This window comes from Chrysochloris asiatica, unplaced genomic scaffold (genome assembly GCF_000296735.1).
Source record: "Chrysochloris asiatica unplaced genomic scaffold, ChrAsi1.0 scaffold00086, whole genome shotgun sequence".
Classification (NCBI taxonomy): Eukaryota; Metazoa; Chordata; class Mammalia; order Afrosoricida; family Chrysochloridae; genus Chrysochloris; species Chrysochloris asiatica.
The window spans coordinates 1,898,814-1,920,189 of record NW_006408604.1 but is presented as its reverse complement, the minus strand read 5'-3'; the positions used below and the strand labels follow the sequence as shown (position 1 = coordinate 1,920,189).

At 35.0% G+C, this 21,376-nt stretch overlaps 1 protein-coding gene across 1 annotated transcript in view; it reads left to right on the top strand.

Moving 5' to 3' along the window:
- LOC102823850 (zinc finger protein AEBP2-like) overlaps positions 1-6,467 on the top strand; it is an 86,411-nt gene extending 79,944 nt beyond the window's left edge. Inside the window, 4 exon segments of the mRNA XM_006866013.1 lie at positions 1,087-1,107; positions 2,235-2,348; positions 5,832-5,858; positions 6,422-6,467. Of these exon segments, the coding sequence (XP_006866075.1) occupies positions 1,087-1,107; positions 2,235-2,348; positions 5,832-5,858; positions 6,422-6,467 (208 nt within the window).
- The last annotated feature ends 14,909 nt before the right edge of the window (positions 6,468-21,376 follow it).

Genomic DNA, 21,376 nt, shown 5'->3' with positions numbered 1-21,376 from the left:
AACAGCTGGTAGTTTCGAGCTGCTGATCTTGTGGTTCTCAGCCCAAGTCGTAACCAGTACTCTATCAGATCTCTGTAGTATGGAGGGGGTTGATCTCTTATTAAAATTTTTACACACAAAAATTACTTAATTTATTGAACTCAAATAAGGAGTGTTGCTGAAATTAAACCATACAACATTTTGAGATTGCTCGAGTGCCTGGCTCAAGACATATTCCAAAATGTTAGATTTTTTTTGTTGCTTTTAATAAAACTTATTGCTGCGACTTTAAATCATATTTTGGATGGGATCGTTGCTTTGTGTGAATCATTTGTTAAAAATCTGAACAGTTAAAAACATAATTAAAGGTGTTTTATAGAAAACACCAGTTGTCAATAGCCATTACATTTCCCTTTGAACTTCAGTAACTGTTTAGAGCACTTCAGCACAAATGATTCTCAATTCAGATATTCTAGTTAAAATTTTTCTTTCATTTTTATTAAAATTTAAAAATTTGACAAAATATGCTTATATATAAACCATAAGAATAGAAATATGAATGGGATCTGATTATATACAGCTACTTAAAAAAAAAAAAAAGAACGATACAAGGTTAACATTTTTTTCTTGTCATTAAATTGTTTTCTGTGAAATTATTTTCCATACTATTTTCTAAGGAGATGTTAGGTTTAACGTGAGATGAGATTTTTTTTTTTAAGTAGATTTAGGAAGGTCACACAACACATTAGCATATTAAAGAAATCTGGTTAACTTTTTTTATCCTCTGGTTATTGAAGCACTTCTTACATTCATACATGTGAAACACAAACACACATACCAGTCTAGACCAGTTTGGAGAAGTGCTACTCTATATGTAAAAAGGCCTAACTTTTTTGTAGCCATTTCTCCTTACTGTAAAGGGAAATTTCTCTATTAATGCAAGCTGCCCTGGTGTGGTGCTTTAGGGTAAATACTGGACTGCTAACCACAAGGTTAGCAGTTCAAATCCACCAGCCACTCCTTGGAAACCCTATAGAAGGCCGCTACGAGTCATAACTGACTTAGATGGCACTTTATAATAATACAGAATGTTAAGATGTTTGATAGGAATTGGTTTCCTGCAAGTATGTTACCAATTACTTTGTTATATTGGAGTCCTGGTATGTCACTGTTGGATAAGGACTGGATTTGCTAACCTCACGATCAGTGGTTCAAACCTACCAGCCCCTCCTTGGAAACCCTATACAGGGTCACTATGAGTTGGAACTGACTCAACAACAACAACTGTGTTATATTAGAAAACTTACTATTTTCCTAATTTATTATCAACACTAGGCGTTACCATTCTCCTGAATTTTACATTCCTTTTGATTATAGATTTTTAAATTGTTATTATTTCTTGTAATGAGTGCTTGCTTATCTGTTTCATACTGATGTGTAAGATCACTTTTATATTAAGTATAATTCCTTTAAAAAATAATAGCTTCAAATGTGTGTGCATCTAATATTTTAGAAAATAATTAGTCCAAGCAGAATGCTTTTATTGGAATTTTCCTATTGGGAATTTGAATTCAGAATCTCAGTCACATGCCTTTTTTTTAAAATTCAAATTAGAGTTTATTCTTGTGGATGTTTTTACTAATTTCCTAATAATGAATTCTTACTACTACAAGTTTCTATCAAATCAAGCTATGAGTTTCTGTTAGGAGCTAAAAGTTAGCATTAGCCATTGTACTCTGATATGTGTTTCTAAGTTTGATATGAATTTGTCAATTAAAAATTCCTAATCTACTTCTAAATCCATGACTAAAATTTAACCCTAATCATTTTGTTTGGGACTCCACATCCTATTGCTTAGGTAGGTTGCTGAGTTTCCTTGGCTTCTGAGAAGCTTATAAACATAAGCACCCCAATCAAACTAGCAAAAAAGGCTGGGGAAAGTAAAGACATAAGAAGAGTGGGTAAATCTGTAAAATTAGTGTTATTTTATTGATGTCAGAATTTTAAAATTGCCATCTCAGCAGATTAATTTGATATTTGAAATGATTTTAATAGCATGGCAAATAAGTGCTGACTGTTTTATTCTTTATTTTAAAATAGCAACATTTAATATACTTCCATTCTTCATGATTCAGCATCTAAGTACATTCATTGTTCAGAAAGTGTATTTTTAAGTTTGACTCACATACTTTAGTTATAGTTTTGCATTTGCCCTCTTTTTGAAGATGAAGAAATGACTTGTTTTTTATTCATAGCTTACCTGATGTATGGGTGAATGAAAGTGAACGACATCAATTAAAAACTAAAGTAGTTCATTTATCAAAGCTACCCAAAGATACTGCCTTGCTTTTGGATCCAAACATATACAGGTATGTAATCTTGACTTGATGTTATAAAGTTTGGATGTGTAAGAATCAGACTTATTCTTAAATATTGTTATTCAGTACTAAACTTGTCTTTGATTCGGATGCTTTGGTATGTGGAACTTAAAGCACAGTGTTAGAATGCTGAAAGTCAATTTTTCATAAAATTCCTATTCCAGTTTTATATATTGGGGAGTGTACTATGTGTCCTAGATATCCTAAGTGATTGACTTTAAAAAGAGCGTTTTAAGTACTGCATTTATTTTTACGAAGAGGTTGAACATGTTGACATTTCTAGAGATTTTCTTGCAACTCAAACGGATCTTGAGGTTGAGTGCTTATCCTATGGCGCCACACCAGGACTCCTTTATAAAGGTGTCACAGAAAGGAAAGGAATGCAGCTAGTCAGTATCCTAGGTGCTTTACTGATACGTCAGCCTCACAGCATCCCTGTGAAGTCGGTGTTAGACTGTCACCCCCATCTCTGTTTTGCAGATTGGGAAACTGCACCAAGATGTTACATAATCTTTCCCAAGGTTGCACAGATAGAATGTAGTAGGACCCTGTACTGCTGTATCCAAATGATAGATACTAGTGACTTAAAAAATAGTAAAATTGCCTAAAACTTGGTTTTAAAAATCTTTGTAATGAACTTTAATTTCCTTGCATTTAAAAGAGAAAACTTAATACATATTTTATGTAACAATAGGATGGGCAGGAGTAAAATTACACAAAATAATTGAAAGTTCTCAATGTAATTTTTTATAGTCATAAAGAGACTATATGACACTTGCCAAATTTTATAACACTTTGAAGATTCTGTTCATTCCATGACTCTACTTTTTGGAATGTTAACCTATAAGATGGAATTCCTGTAATTTGACATGTTGTCTGATAATGAAATTGTACTATAGTGTTCCTAGCCAGCTAGCAATACTGAAACTCTATAGTTTTTCTATTCCAAAAAATATTTTTTGGCATCATTTGAAAAATGCTGAGTGCAGTAAAAATGTCTCTTTGTGAAGTGAGATGGATTATTAAGAATTAACAAATACAGCAAACTGTGAATTGACTGTAAAGAAGAAGTCTGAGGAAAATACACAACCAAAAGTTAGAGGGAAATGATAACTTCACCTTTGTTTTATTAAAAAAAAAAAACAAAAAACAACACACCCAAAGATCCTTTATTATTGATGACTAATATTTAGGACTTATTTCTGTTTACTCTTTAGAAAGGTGATAATCAAAATGATCAAAATTGGATCCTGAAAGAGTAAAAACCATTTTGGGAGAGTCAGCGGTTCAAGCATACCAGCCACTCTTTAGAAATCCTACACAGGGTCATTATGAGTCAAAACCTACTCAACGGCATTTAATAACAACAACCATTGTAACATTAGAACTAACTGGTTAAAAACATCTTAGGCTGATAGTTGATAAAGGGGTATAAATTTTATCAGGTGAAGATTAACCTTTGTTTTAACCCCTACATCCCTGCCCCTAAAAGTCTTCCTTTTGCACAGAAACAATTTGTTGCTTCTGTCCTTTGTAGAAAGAAATTAATATATTTTGGTGATGTTGTTGTTGTTATATGCCACGGAGTCAGTTCCAACTCATAGCGACCCTGTACAGGCTCTAAATCTTTACCGGAGTAGAAAGCCTCATCTTTATCCTGTGGAACAGCTGGTAGTTTCAAACTGCTGACCCTGAGGTTAGCAGCCTGATTCGTATCCACTATGCTACAGTGACTTGAAAATCATTCATGGCAGGCTTGGAACTGTCTGTAGGAATAACTGATGTGCATATAGGAATCCTGTAACACATTCTCAAAGTGTGTGATTCTATAATTCTTACTGGTTTCATTATTGGGGGTTTGAGGATATTCTTAAGGATTTAGGTGCTTCTGTGGATTTCATTGGCATTAACTACACCAAAATTAAAAAAAAAAATTGATTTAGACTATTCTGGACGTTGAAACGGAATCAGTCCTACATTGGTGCAATTATTACAGATATTTACCGTGGCATGTGGCATATTTACTTGACATACGGTTTTTGATTGGGACAATTTATAAAGGGAGAAAACAAATAATTACTCGAACTTTGAAGACAAATAATTTCCTACATATACACATAGCAAATCTTCCAGAAATACATTCATTGCATTTTACACATATAATGCATGTGTTACATATTTTTGGTAAATCATGCAACCTCTTGTTCATTAATTTGCTATATGTTATGTGTATAATATCCTTGTTGTTGTTATGTGCTGTGGAGTCGGTTCCGACCGATAGTGACCCTGAACAGGGATTCTGAGGCTATAAATCTTTACGGGAGCAGAAAGCCTCATCTTTCTCCCACAAAACAGCTGGTAGTTTAGAACTGCTCATCTTGCGGTGTGCAGCCCAATTCGTAACCACTACGCTACATTATATGTGAAAAATAGGGTAACTTCAAAATGAGACTGAAAAAACATACTGATAATTAAACATCAGTTTAATATACTGTTAGGTGCTATTGAGTCAGTTGTAATTCATGGTGACCCCATGAGTTATAAAGTAGAGCTGTTCCATAGGGTTTTCTTGACTGTAATCTCAACAGAAGTAGAATTATAGGCCTTTTCTTCAATGGTGCTGCTGCCAACCTTTAGGGCAACAGCTGAGCAAAACAACTGCTTTATACTATCTCTGTTGTTAAGTGCCATCGAGTTGATTTCAACCCAAAGTGATGCTGTATAGGGTTTCCGAAGAGTGACTGGTGGGTTTGAACTGTCCTCCTTGTGGCTCAAACTTGACCTTGCAGTGCATGCATTATCCTGCAGCGCCACACGAGGACTCCATTAAGTGTTGTTGTTCAGTGCTGTTGCTTTGGTTCCGACTTACAGCAACTTTATATTGGGTTTTCGAGGAGCGGCTGGTGATTTTGAACTGCCGACTTTGTGGTTAAAACTGATCTTGCAGTCCAGCACATTAACCCGCAGCTCCACACCATACCATCTATGTTGTTTTTGTTAAGTGCCGTGGAGTGGGTTCCTACTCATAGTGAACCCCGCACAGGGTTTCCGAGGCTGTAAATCTTTATGGGAACAGAACGCCTCATCTTTCTCCCATGGAACTGCTGATAGGCCAGACCTTGAGGTTAACAGCCCAATTTGTAACCACTACGCTACCAGAGCTCCTGTATCATCTATAGGGATCATTTAAAATACTAATTGATTAAAATGTATGTGTTAGACACAAGAATCTTTCTGTGTCTAATTAAGTTACCCTAGAAACACATTAGCAGAATATCAAAGAAGAGTTAAAACAAAAAACAGTAGAGCCCAAGTGAATCTATTAAGTGAGAATATTTTGGAAATAAATTTTAATGATAATAGATGCTGCATTGCATACAATTAGATAAGACTTTTTAGTGTCTCCTATGAAATATTCAATGTGCTTTTGATTCAGTTGAATAATAAAAGAAACCTCTTTTTCTCTTTTTCTAGAACAATGCCACAGAAGAGGTTGAAGAGGTAAAAAATAAATAAGTACCTAAAAAGCAAACAGCGGGGACACCTGCAGTCTTAGTCACTGACAATGGGTTTAGGAAAAGTTGCACATTAGAGTCAAACCCCTTCCTTTTTTTTTTTTTTTTCTCTTTAAATCCAGTATTTAGAATAATATTTATGCTTAGTGTAAACATTCTGTGAATGAAGTAGACTCTTGTGGAATATATTAATATATTACTGTATATCCACATTTTCATGGAATGGTACTGTGGGAGACTGAGCAAACACTCTTCTGGCAACTTAGCGGAACAGCTTCTTAAAGGCTTTGCATGCTTGCTGCTTTAAGCTGCTTTTTTTTTTTTTTTGAAACCCCCTCTAGTGATTACATTATATTTGAAAGAAAAAGAAATTCCAATATGTGCCCTTAAAAACACCAAAAGCACTGTAAGGATATTTGTCTTGACACAGTGTCTATTGATTGAAGTCGTATTAGGAAATATTTAGACAATTGAAAATTATCAAGAGATAATTTACCTTACAATTTTGATAAATAGATGTGATTGGTTGCCATTTGTGTTCTTTTGCAGAACTCTGATAAGAAAAATGTTCAGTTTGTATTTAAGCAAACAGTGAACGACATTTGCAATCAACTAAAAATTCGTCTATCGAATTAGGGCTGAAAATTACTGTTAAAGAGTGTTGCAGTATGTCTGGTGGCTCCCTTTTCAGGACTAGGGTTTTCTCATGGAGTACAGTATGTTAATATTTACCTATAAAAACTAATCTGTTAACGGTTTTTGAAAAACCTCTATTTCAAATTATTTGAATAATCCTCATATTTTCATTTTAACCTATATAAGACTCTAATTTTTTTTTTTTCTGAAGAAAGCATTTGGTTTTAGAGTTTTTTTTCTTAATGTAAGAAGAATTGTATTTTTTTTAAGTATCTTCAAACTGAATCTTTTATGCACCAAAGTTGGTTTTTGAAAAGGAAATAGAATCATTTTCTTGCTTGGTAGGCAAGAAGCCATATGGATTTTTTTTAAATTGCAGAAATGGAAATATGTGTAACTTGTTAGTATTGTATCAAACAAATGTTGCATAGAGATAATAGAACATTGCTTGTAAATAATTCAGCAGATTTGTAATATATTTTTATATTATGAAATGTACTGTAGATGTTTTTCTAGAGGCATGGAAAATGTATATATTATGGTAGAAATAATATTGAAGGATATTGTAATTCACTAGTGCTGCCAGAGGAATTGTTAATAAAGCACCTTCTTTAACAATAAATGTCTTTTGCAGACTTAAGGGACTATGTACTACTGTTAATATCTTTAAGAACAAAACACATTGAACATCCTTCCAGAAAGTCTTTGAGGGAGGACCTGTACCCATAATAGAATTATGGCACTCATTTCTGACAGTGACCGTGAAATCAATTATTTCCTTACTGTTGGAAGGACATATTGTAAAGTATGTGATTATATGCAGTCAAACTGCAGAAAATACTCCTAATTGAGGAGTTTTCACTTTACTTACAGTAAATATAAAACCAGCAGTTTTTACACTAAATTTTTTAAAGAAATAATAGACAAAGATATAGAATTAAGCCTTTGGTTCCAAAATGGTTAAAGTTTCATGATACATAAATCATTTCTCATTTGCTTTAAAAAATTTTTTAAAAAATTATGGGAGAATTTATTCATTACAGTGGGTTAAAGAGCTTATATATGTGAAATGAGTCATAAAATTAAATAAGTGCAAATAAAAGCACTGCTACTATAAGACATTCTGGAATGGTTGTTTAATAAGGGTATTTTAATCCATGTGATCTGTAGCAAATGTTATTTTAAAAAGAAAAGCAGTGTGGCTTTTTGTTTTTGTTTTTTTCTTTTGCTTAAGCACTTCATCCATTGCTTTTATTCTGTATCTACAAAGTAATCTGCAATCTCCTTTTCTTTCTTTCTTTTTTTTTTCTGACTTGTTATGAAATTGCCAAATAGAAGTATTTCAGATATATAGTTTGTACTTGTATTTTTATTTTATTGCTTCATGTTCTTGTAAGTCATTCTTAATTGACCGATGATTGTAGACCTTGCCTGAATATTTTTTCTAATAAAACAAAGCAAATCACATTTAGCTTCAAAATGGTAACACTTTAATTAAATTTTAAAATGACATCTGAAAATATACATCTGATGCTTTCTTTAAGAGCACATGAATAAATTGCTTTAATCCTTTGTAGAAATACTTATATTTCAAAACCAAATTTCATGGTTATTGATTGGCCTCTAATATTCACTTACGATCCTTTTGCTGTTTATCTGCCTTTTTCCCTTAACACACCAGAGAGAATGTGGAATTAAAATGAGCTAATTTTGTAACTTATTATTATTATACACTTTCAGTTATAATTGAGAAATTAGTATGAAAATTTAAATTTGGAATGCGCATTTACTGATGTCTACACATCTATATTGTTCTTCTTCGTACTTCCCAAACTGGCATATGTGTATATGGCACCTGAAGTAATATTTTATTTAAAATTTATTAGCACATCAGAGAGAATGTGGAATTAAAATGAGCTAATTTTATAACTTGTTATTATACACCTTTAGTTATGATTGAGAAATTAGTTGGAAAATTTAAATTTGGAATGTACATTTACTGATGTCTACACATCTATATTATTCTTCGTACTTTGCAAACTCTGGCATACGTGTATATGGTACCTGAAGTAATACTTTATTTAAAATGTATTGTTTAATTCTGCATCAGGTGAATTACAGCCTATAAGCGTATCCATTCATTTACATGCTGTCTGTGACTTATTTCTGTTTTTAGTGACAGAGTTGAGTAGTGAGTGTTATATTAAATGTGAAATATTTACAAATTGGCCTTTGAAGAAGTATTCTGACTCCTGGTCTAGTTAATAAGATTTTTGGCAAAATAAATTTAGATGGCACAACTTGCATTTTTATACAATAGTATTAATTTGAAAATAAGCCAGTACATTAAAAATTAGTGAAAGTTCTTTGATATAATATACACTCTCATTTTCATGCTAAGTACTTGCAACAAAATTTTCCCCTCCTAAAATTTACATTGGATTTCTTAATAGTTACTAGTAGCCCAATATTACACCATTTATATTTTATATTTTGTTTATTAAATAGGACTAAATGAGATTTTGTAAATCAGATCATGTTTAAACCATATGGCACATCTGCTTTATCTAAGAGAATCTTTTAAAGTGGAAAATATGTAAAGTTTAAAGTTGTTTATTTTTCTAATAAACTTACTTTTCATATATAAATCTTCCATAAAGTGGACCCACATTATTACTTCTGAATTTAAGACGAAATTAAGATGGACAATATTAAACTCTCAGTGCATATTTTAAGATTTGTTGTACTTTCATTGCAAGCATTGATAATCATGTCAGTAAACCTTTGAGTGTAAAATTTTTTCTTTTGCATCATAATAAAATGTTTTAAAATACACATATATTCTTAAAAGGGATACATTGACCACAGGTTTATAAAGTATATTTTAATGTTTGGTATTTGAATTTTTTCTTAGTAATATGTGCAATTAATAAAAGTGTTCAATTTTTTTTAATAGAAATGAAATAATGGACAAATGAGGTTGAAGTAGTTGAAATAACCAAAGGAGGCTTTCTATTTAGTCACAATTCCCTCTTTCTTTAAAAATTGAAAACAAAACAAAGCCTCTATGTAAATTTTAAAAAAGCAAATAGATAAATACTTAGCTTAAGCAGATTCCTGTTAATATGAATATAAAGCCTGAGATTGCAGGCCTACAAAACTATGCTTATTTACATATGGTCTGTTTATGAAAAAGAGTTTGATTATATGTCATTTGAACGTTGTGCTTTTTTGTTTTTTAAAGTGTTTTATTTGAGGGGTTTTATGCTAAAATGTTTTTTTTTGTATTCTAAAATAATTACATAAGGGATGAAATTTTTCTTAGAAAATTTGCTGACTTCCCATTATTACTATATTATTTTTGTTAATTCGTAAAGCATCTGGCTACCTGATGTGTGTAGGAGACTCCAACTCTTATGGTTTAAAAAAATAAGGTCTTATGAATATGTTGTTATTTCAAACTTCATAACATTTTGTCTTTTTTGACGTGAGAGGTGATAATGCACCTTGTAATACCACACAGAGGTACTTTGTAGACATTATCAAGTGATTCTGCCGTAGTTATTTATGTGATGCAATCATGACATAAATAAGTCTCAAACATTTGTTGAATGCATATTATAGGTGAGTACTTTGTTACACAGTAAGATATTTTGGAAGTTTAGAAATGACCTGGCTAAAGTTAAAATCTGTGATAATGGCCATATAAACATTTTGTCTATATAACTTTTAGTATGAACCTTATAAAAGGAATTACAGTTTGTCCAAACTTTCTCAATGTAAAGAATCATTGATGCTTTGTATTCTCATATACTCAGTTGTCATTTTGATTTAATTTAAAAAATATGCTTCATTTTCCTAATTTTTCAGAAGAACCTGATTTTTTATTATGAGACCTCACTTAGTCTTCTGATACAAGTAACATGCATCAAATTTTCCTCTGAACATAGTTTTCCTTTGGGAGTTCATTAACTAAGTAGATTTGAACTAATAACACTTTTAAAGGTGGTGGTGGTGTACTGTTATGTCGATTCCAACTCATAGTGAACATACACAGGATTTCTGAGGCTGTAAACCTTTACAGGAGCAGAAAGCCTCATCTTTATCCCAATGTTGTTGTTGTTACGTGCTGTCGAGTCGGTTCCGACCCATAGCGACCCTGTACAGGGTTTCCGAGGGTGTAAATCCTTACGGGAGTAGAAAGCCTCATCTTTCTCCCGCGGAGCAGCTGGTAGTTTCGAGCCGCTGACCTTTAGGTTCGCAGTCCGATTCGTAACCACTACACTACCAGAGCTCCTTTTATCCCAATAGTTGATTAATTTAATTAGTTTTTGTTGTTTTGATCCCAGAGCATTATCCACCAAAGGTTTTTATATTTTGGGTCTTTTTTCCTTTAGAAAAGCATTAACAGTTTTGTGTGTGTGTGTGTGTTTTGAAATTTGGAAATCCTACTTTTAACATTTGACAGAAAAAGTAAAAAGATGACTTGAACAACACTGTCAGTCAACTTGATATAAAGCTGTGTCCCTAGAACACTTAACCCACTCAAGCAGAATACACATTTTTTTCAAGCACACATAAAAGGATTGAAATAATTGCAGTGCTTAATTAAATTAGAAGTCAGCAATAGAAATTTGAGTAATTTCCAAATATTTGGAAATGAGAAGACACACTTGCAAATCACCTATGGGTTAAAATGAAGTAAAAAAAGGGAATTACAGAATAATACTTTGAGTTGAGTAAAACTAAAAGCACATATCTGTGGGTTTTTGTTTGTCTTTTAATTTGAGGAATGATAATTATATATTTTAGAAGTTGAGCTTGATGTGAGAGCTTACTGTTGATTTTGTTGTTAAGTGCTGTCTAGTCTGATCCTACTCAGCTACCCTGTTTGGATTTCCAAGGAACCCCTGGTGAGTTTAAACTGCCTAACTTGTTTGCAGTCCAGTGCTGATTCTTAAGGGCTACACCAGGAGTCCCATAATCTTGGTAGTTGGACTCAGTGCAGGTAGGTTAATACAAACAGTGAGCACTGCAGAAAGATGGACACATTTCCCAGTTTGGGTCGTCTTTTATAAATTAAGAATTATAAATTAAGAATCTTGTTGGTTATAATTTTAATTCTAGCATTGTGAAAGCCTGCAGAAGTTAAAATTATTTTATGATTTCTCCCATTTATTGTCTCCAAATATCTCTTTCCATAATTCATCTGAAAGAGATGATTTCTTTAAAAAAAAATTTATTCAGAGCAATTAAGTTTTTATAAAATTTGTTTTAAACTTCCATTTTTTAAAAAGTGAGAACTAATTTTGTTATTTTTTAAATTGTGGTGTGTCTTTATGTGGTGTGTCTGTGTGTAATAACATTTGCTAATTTAAGTGTTTGAAATTATGGAGTCTAATGGTATCAATTACATTAATCATGTTGTGCAACCATCACCAGCATCTATGGCCAAATTTGGGTCCCAATAAACAAATAATGTTTTATAAGCAATGATACTGTTTCCCCTTTCTGCTTCTGGTTAACCACTAATAAACTTTGGTCTCAATACATTTGCCTGTTCTAGTTATGTTGTATTAATGAGGTCTTCGAATATTTGTTCTTTTGCAATTTACTTCACTCAACTTGTTTTCAACATTAATCCATGTTGTAGAATGCATTGGACTTATTTTCTCTTTATGACTTTTGCATGTGTATACACATTTTGCATTCATCTCTTGATGGATACTTTAGTAAGTTTCACCTTTGGTTATTATCAGTAAATAGTATTTCGTGGACACTGGTGTACAAGTATCTGTTTGAGTTCCTGCTTTTAAATCTTTTAAATATATTTAGGATTAGATTTGCTGAATATATGGTTAATTCCATGTTTAATTTTTTTGAGGAACAACCAAACTTCAACAATGGCTGCATCATTCTGCATTATCACTAGCAATGGATAAGGGTTCCAAGTTTGTCACATTCTTGCCAAGATGTCTTGTCATTGTAGTAGGTGTGTAGTAGTAATCTCGTTTTAATTTTCATTTTGCTAGTGATGTGATAAATCATCTTCTACATGCTTATTTAACATCTGTGTGTCTTTTGTGGTAAAGTGCCTATTTTAGTATTTTGTCCAGCTTTTAATTGGGTTATTTTTTATTGTTGAATTTTAAGTCTTCATAAATTTGCATGCAAATCATTTTGTTGTTGATGATGAAAATTTAATAGCAAGACTGAAGACACCAGTTCAACAATTTCTACGTGTACATATGGTGACACATGGATTACATTAAACTTTTAAGCATTCTCATCATGCTTTTCTAAATTTTCTTTCTCTACTGACATAAATTGCTGTTGTCAGTTTGATCACATATTGACAATTATTTAATATAGTATCGCTCTCAAGGCAGACGTTCTTTACAAATTAAACTATTGTTTGGAGCAGATGAACAGTGGATCATAAGTTCAGGCTGAAGCTGAAGAAAATTAAAACAAGTCCATGAGAGCCAAAATAGTACCTTAACTGTATCTTACCTGAATTTAGAGACCATCTCAAGAACAAATTTGATGTATTAGACACTAATGACTGAAGACGAGAGTTGTGGGATGGCATCAAGAACATGTTACCCATGAAGAAAGCAAAAGGTCATTAAAAAGAAAATACCAAAATGGATGCTAGAAGCTACTCAAACATGCTCTTGAATGTAGAGATGCCAAGAAATTGAAGTAAAAAGCTGAATAGAAAATTTCAAAGGGCAGATCAAGGCAAAGCAAGTATTATAATGAGATGTGCAAAGATCTGGAGTCACACCAAAAGGGAAGAACACACTTAGCATTCTGTAAGCTAAAAGAACCAAAGAAAAAATGCCTCAGGTTCCAATGCTGAAGGGTTATATGGGCAAAACAGTGAACGACCATCAAAAGAATGTGGAAGGAATACACACACAGTTGCTGTACCAAGAAGAAATGGTAGATGTTCAGTGTTTTCAAGAGTTAGCAAGTGACCAAGAACCAATGGTAATGAAGGAAGAAGTCCAAGCTGCACTGAAGGCATTGGTGAAAAACAAAATGAATGCAATACTAATTGAAAAGTTTCAACAATCTGATGCAGTTCTGGAGGCGCTCACCTGTGCCAAGAAATTTGAAAGTCATCTACCTGATAGGAAGAAATCCATATTTGTACCCGTTCCTTAGGTGACCTAACGAAATTATGGAAATAATACCAGTATCACATGCAAAATACAACTTTGTTGAAGATTTAAAAAAAAAAAAATGATTGCAGCAGTATGTCAAGAGGGAGTTGGCAAAAATTAATGCTGGATTTGGAAGAGGACATACAACTAAAGGGTATCATTGCTGACATCAAATGGATCTTGGCTTAAAGCTAAGAACACCATAATGTTTACTTGTTCTTTATTGAGCTTACAAAGGAATTAAACTGTGTATATCATCAGAAACTATGGATAGTATTGAGAAGAATGGGAACTCCAGAACACTTAATTGTGCTCATGAGGAATTTTATGTTTAGCAGACATTTATTCAAACAGAACAAGGGTTTACTGGATGGTTTACAGAAAGGTGTGCATCAAGGTTGTATCTAATCTGTATGCTGATCAAATAATCCAAGAAATGGGATTATGTGAAGAACATGGCATCAACATTGCAGTTAGACTCATTAAGGACCTGCCACATATGCTTGCTGGAAGTGAAGAGGTTTTGAAGTAGTGAAGAGGATCAAGGAATACAGCCTTCAGTATGGATTGTACCTCAATGTAAGGAAAACAAAAGTCCTGACAACTGGGCCAATAAATGGCATCTCGGTAAATGGAAAAGATTGAAGTTCACCAACATTTTGTTTGGACCCACAACACTCATGTAAACGGCAATCCAATTCAAGTGATGGTATTGCATTTAGTGGAAAATCTGTGTGTAAAACACTTCTTTCTCCTGTTAAATCAAAGATGTCACTGAGGACTTAAAGTACACCTGACCTGCACCATGATATAGTCATTTGCCTTATGTGCATGTAAAAGTTGTATAATAAATTGGTACATTTGAATGACGGTATTGAGAAAGAATTTTGAAAGTACCGTGGATTGCCAGAAGAACAAACAAGTCTGTCATGGAAGACATACTGCCAAAATACTTTCTAGAATGAGGATGGCAAGACTTCACCTCTCATACTTTGGACATGTTGGCAGGTGAGATCAGTCTCTGGAGGAGGGGAGGGTATGCTTAGTGAAGAGGGTCTGTGAGAGAGTCCCCTGACGAGATGGATCCTAACAGTTTGAGGATGGTGCAGGAACGGGCAGTGCTTTGTTCTGTTGTGCACAGGGCCACTGTAAGTCAGAGTTGACTCGATACTCACCCAATAGCAGCAACAAACCATTTGATTTTCAGAACACTTTTAAGATTTAAAGATTAACTCAGGACAGTAGTTTGGGGAGTCCTTCCTGCCACAGTGTTTCTAGAAACTGAGTTCTTTGAAAATTTTAAGTTGATTTTAATATTTCCCCCCATACTGTTAAAGATTCAATGAGAATGTTCAGTAATAGTTGGGCACCATCCAGTTCTGATCATTACAAAGGAGTGGTGGTTGCAAGTTTGACCAGTTTTAAATTTTGCAAATAATTTTCCCTAGTGTTTGCTTGTCTTCTCATACTCTTAAGTGTCTTTCATAGGACATAAATATTTATCTCCACCTTGTTTCAAAAAGTTTATATACTTTAACAAGATCTTTTAAAAATAATAAGATTGTGAAAATATTTAAGGTAGAGTTTGAGTGAATTCCACCAAATGCTTATTTGAGTTTGGCCATAAAATTGAAGTTTAACTTAACATTGGTTGCGTTTAAAACTGTCAGTAAGCAGAATTAACTTGATAGGGGGATAGGTAAATTTGCATATCCTTCACATTTAATCCTTATAGTTACATAGGAAATTAGGGCTTTCCTAATTTCATTTTATAAATCAGTCACTTGGGTAACTTGTCCAAGGCCACACACCGTAAGTGGCTGAATCTGAGTTTTGAATCTTATTTTCCAGCAATTTTAATACTTTATGTTAAATGAGTTATTTGAATATATTTACAATAGTCTGTTAAAATATTATCTTCTGAAAGAAGGCGTTTTAATTAGAGCCAAAGAAATCTTAAGTAACTTACTCTTTTCCCTGGATGCTTCCAAGCCATTTCCACTTGTGACATAGGTCTGATTTCCAAAGGATTAAAATTATTTTTAATTTATGAAAAACAGCAAAATGTGTATGTTATAAATTCCTTAGAAATAGTCTTACTTTGATTCACTGTTAGCTAAAGCTCCATTAATTGAATTTAGGCATGTATAAGGATGAGGAATGTCTTCTCAGATAATGTTTATCAGCTTAAGTATTCTGGCAAAATTGCAATATTAATGCATTGTTTTTTTATTTAAAGTTACATTGTTCCACATCCACTATATTCACACATTTTCCTCAGGAAAAAGTAAGTAAAAAATACTAGTGTTTGTTGAATTATTTTTTTGCAGTGTTTCTGAGGATACAGCAATGAGTAGAGTGAAGGGCCTTTTTTATAGTAGGAGGAAGGTAAAGGTTGAAACAGTATATATATGAAATCAGTGATAAAGACCTGTGAAGAAAAACGTAGCATGAAGGTTGGAGAAAGATAGAATGCTATACTTAGCACAATCAGGGAAGTTCTCTTGAACACTTGGGAACAGAGAACTGAATATCAAAAGGGAGCCAGCCATGCGTATATGTGATACGAATTGTGTACCAGACTGATGGTACCAATAGAGTCCCTGAGTGGGGAGTGTGTTTGGCCTGCTGCAGGAATAGAAAGCTGATCAGTGTGGCTATAGCTCAGCAAGTGAGGAAAGTTTGAAGGGAATAATGGGCCAGATAAAAATTGTGATGTGAAGCTATAAGATCTCTTCCCCTTTTTTTTTTTTTTTTTCAGTAAAGCAGGTATACATACTACATAGATGAATGTACCCAGTTGGTTGGTTGGTTATGTGCCATGGAGTTGGTTCTGACTCATAGCAACCCTGTACAGGGTTTCTGAGGCTGTAAATCTTTATGGGAGCAGAAAACTTCATCTTTCTCCTGAGGAACAGCTGGTAGTTTAGAACTACTGCCCTTACGGTTTGCAGCCCGATTTGTAACCACTATGCTGCCAGACCTCCTTAATGGACCCAGTAGTGTACCAATAAAGCTTTATGTACAAAAATAGTGAACCAGATTTGGCCATTGAAACTAGTTTGCCTTTGAGTGATGTAATGTCATCTCTTAGGTCATTAGAAAGCACTTCATTCAGGTTTTATTTAAAATGTGATCCAAAAGTCATTGGTGGGTTATGGACAAGCTAAGTGGTAGGTTTTTGTTTTTAAACTCATGATTGTGGGGTGTATTAGCGGTGTGAATGGTACAATTCAGGATCAGAAACAATTCAGGATGCAGCAGTTCTCCAGTAACATCTTTTCTGCTCTATTGCAAGCATGCCTCACTCTTTGTCTTCAGCCTCTCAGTCATGTGGCCCTTTGGCCTCTGCCCTATGCCCCAGTATTATAAAGCTCTTTTAGCCAGTCTGTAAAGGCCACATCTCTAAGCTAACCTCCTGTGTGTAGGCGCTCAGCTTTACTTGGTACACGAGGCTGAGCTCTGTATCATTGTGTTGCTGCTGCGTTTCCAGGAAGGGGCCTCACACTTTCATGTCTTCTTTCTTGATGTTCCTGGGATCATCTGCTTGTGCTTCTGAGATGACTTCTTTTAATCTGAGCGATGACAAAACTAGTTCTGCGTGGTCCCAGCCAATCATTGGAGTCCTAGTGTGGCACTGTAGGATAAGCACAGGACCATAGGCTTGGTTTGAACTGCAAAATCGGTGGTTCAGACTCACCAGGTGCTCTTTGAAAACCCTATACATGGTTGCTATGAGTTGGAACCAACTCCATGGCACTTAGCAACAACAAATGCAACATCCAATCATTTGGTGGGAGTTAAAACTGGATAGAAAAGTGATATGAATACATTAGTGGCACCACAGTGGGTTAGATAAGATGTGGTGTTATTAAGTGAAAAAGGAAGCAAGAGAATTACCTGAGAATGAGATGGGAAGGAAATGTAGGAGGTTTGAGGTAAAAGAAGTGTGGGAGAGTAAATGGATTACACAAATGTAGTGTTTGCCTGACACCATTAAAGGGCCTTTTGAGGCTAGTTATAATTTTAAAAGAGACCTGGCACAGTGGGTGTATATTTCCTGCAGCATCTTTCAGTGGCTTGGGTGGGGCCATGAATAAACGAGAGCTGGATTTATGCAAGGCTGGAATTGCTGGTCAATATGACATTGTGTAGGAGAGGCTGGGGTGGTTATAAGATTATAAATGTAAAGGTCACAACCTCACAGAGACCAAGCAAATGAAATGCTGGAAGTGCTCACTTGTCTATGCTAAGGAATTTGGAAGATAGCTACCTGGACAACTGGAAGAAATCCATATTTATGTCTATTCCAAAGAAAGCTAATAAATGGAAGCAGATACTATCATTAATATCACATATGAGTAAAGTTTTGTTGAAGATAATTTAAAAACAGGTGTAGCAGTACATGGGCAGGGAAATGCCAGAAATTCAAGCTGGATTCAAAAGAGGATGGAAAATAAGGAATCTGACCGCTGACCTTAGCTAAAAGCACAGAGTACATGAAAAATGCCTTCCTGTGCTTTGTTGACTATCCAAAGGCATTCAACTGTGCAGATCATAACAAATTATGGATACTTACAAATAACGTTGTTAAGTGCTGTCGAGTTGGTACTGACTCACAGCTACTCTATGCATAACAGAACAAAACACTGCCTGGTCCTGTGCCAACCTCAGAATCGTTAATATGTTTGAGCGCATTGCTGCTGCAACTGGGCCAAGCCATCTCATTGAGGTCTTCCTCTGTTTTCCCAGTCCTCCACATTACCAAACATGCTATCCGTTGTAGGTACTGGCGTTCCTGATAACATGTCCAAAGTATGATACATAAGTCTGACCATCCTGACTTTGAAGGAGCATTCTGTCTGTACGTCTTCCAACACAGATTGGTTTGTTCTTCTGGCAGTCCATGGTACTTTTAATATTCTCTTAAAACACTGCAGCTCAAATGCATCACTTCTTCTGTGGTTTCCTTTATTTCACATATATATGGGGTTACTGAAAAATACCATTGCTTGGGTCAGGCGCACCATAGTCCTCATACTGATAACTTTGCTCTTGAACACTTTGAAGAGGCCTTCTGCAGCAGATTACCCTAATGCAATATGTCCTTAGATTTCTTAACTTTTATTTTAAAAAATGTTTTCATTGTGGATTCAGTGAACGTTTACAGGGTAGATCATCAAATTCAACAAATCATACACCTTGTTTCATTAAAATGACTATAATCCTTTCCATGTAACATCAGTTAACAGTATTTCTCTCTATTAACTAGCTTTTTTTTTTTTTTTTTCCAAAAAACAATTCTCAGGCACATATAAAAATTTACACCTCTAAAGGGGACATTCAGCCTCCTGGCCACCAGCTTAGTCCCACTCTTCTCATGAATCTAGAGTCGTCAGCCACTCCTCCCCGACACATGACCCCATCTCTGCCTCCATCTCTGGCATCATTGCTTCTCTGGATGAGGTCCCACATTCTGCTTGTGCTCTTCTTCTTTGATGGTCCTAGAGTCCTCTGTTTCTGGACTGTATAATTAAGCACTCCCCTGTTTTTCTTACAGAACTTCTACCTTTACAATTGTGACAGTCACAATTAGTTATGATGACAATTATCCACTATTGAAAAATAATGAATCCTAACCCCATCCCTTTTCACCAGACCCATCTAGACAAGATGAAAACTATTCAGTGGGGACTCTTTCTTACCACCCCCACCACACACACAAACTCTTAAAACTATACTCCCTCTTGAAACCTTGTAAGCCAGTCACTTTGTGCCTTTATCATCCCCTCATTTTAGGTAGCCAATGTCTAAGTTGCCCGTCCATATCTCCCTGTGTACAGAGGGGATAGCATTGATACTTGATGTGAAGACTCCCTCCCTCTCTGTTGGTATTTAGAGTTATCACCTCCATGAGTATAGGTCAGGTTCATCAAATTGTAGCAATTTACCCTTGTTTCCTTTATCACAAAAACATTGTTTTTGTAGTAATCTTCTTCTACTTGAGTTCTGATTATCAAGCCATCGAGGCTAGGTCAAATGGGTTCTGTCTGCAAGTTTAGGTGTTCTTGTGCATCTCCCCTCACTTCATATCAGCTGGATGCTTCACTGTCAGCTCTAGCCCTCTGTGGCTATGTCCTTGTCCGTGGGCTCAGGTGTCCTCAGGTCTCACCACACCTTGGACCAACCAGCCCTTCTTCGCTCTCATCTCCAGGTCAATGGATTGTGGTTGAATTCAGCCCATATCTTCACTGCTGCCTTTCCCCCTCTTCCACTCACCAATGTGGTTGACAGCAAGGTTACATGCCTGTTCATGTGTTAACCTTTGAGTTTCAGTCTTAGAGGGGAGTTTATACTGAAGAAACTTGATTGCTTGCCTTGATGGCTTCCTGGCAAACAGCTTGCTTTTTCTTGTAGTAGCCAGTCATGCTGACATCTTTCTTTTGGGTTTTTCTTGATGATATTTCTTTGAAGATGTTATCTTCTGTTTCCATAGCTGTTCCAGGCTGGTGTGCTTGTCCTTGCTAGTGGGAATGTCCCACCTAGTAACATTCTGGATGGGACTCAGGATTCCTCCTAAGGTTCTATACTCTGCAAAGGCTTTGCAAGAGGCCTATTTCACTAGGCAAGTTGTAGAACCTCTTTTAGGTATTCCAATCAGTTATAGGCTGAAGATGGGCTTACAAGTTTTCTGTTATCATGTTTCCCAACATTCCTTTCTATCTCACTCAAGTGTCTGTTTTACAATAGTAGGCAAGGGAAACCAATATTCATAAGACAGTCAAGCATTTTAGTATTATTTCTCCTCTTCAAACTATGCCTAGATCCCTGAATCTCAGAGCCCTGTTGTTCCAAGGCTGAGCATGCATCACTATTTACTCTGTCCCACCAAGGCCTTGCAAACCTGTGTCAGTGTTCCCCTATCTATCTTGTTCTTTCACCTCCTGTCCCTTGTATTGCCCTCCCCAACACTCAAACTAAACCCCCCACCCGAACCCCACTGTTGTGGTTACCATATTATATTCCATGAACTCTTCTCTCAATTTAAGACAGTCTATTTTATCCTGTAATTTACCTGACCATCTTACCACCTAGATCTCTGTTCCTCTGTGTTTACCTTCTTTCACATTGTAATTATTTTGATCATAGACTTACTGCCCATATCCTGTTCTTATAATTTTATTCTGTTCTTGACTCTTCCATTTGTCTATTGAGTTCAGGGTGATGCTGCCATGTACATCATTCTCTGGTTGTTGTCTGTTCTTGTTGGTTCTCAGTCCACAGAACTTCCTTTAGGGTTTTTTTCATAGCAGGGTTGGTTTTGGAAAAATCCCTTAGCTTCTGTTTATCCTGGAATGTTTTGATTACATCATCATATTTGATTGACAGCTTTCCTGGGTACAGGATTCTTGGTTGGCAGTTTTTCCTTTCAGGGTTTTATATATGTCTCTCCATTGCCTTCTTGCCTGCATGGTTTCTGTTGAGAAATCCCAGCTTAATCTGATTTTCTTGCCTTTGTATGTTACACGTCTCTTTTCCCTAGCTGCCTTCAGGATTGAGTTCTTATCTTTGATTTTGGAGAGCCTGATTATTATATGTCTTGGTGATTATCTTTTAGGGTCTATCCTTTCTGGGGTTCGTTGAGCTTCTTCAATGCTTATCTTTTCGCTTTTCAGGATGGATTAGGGAAATTTTC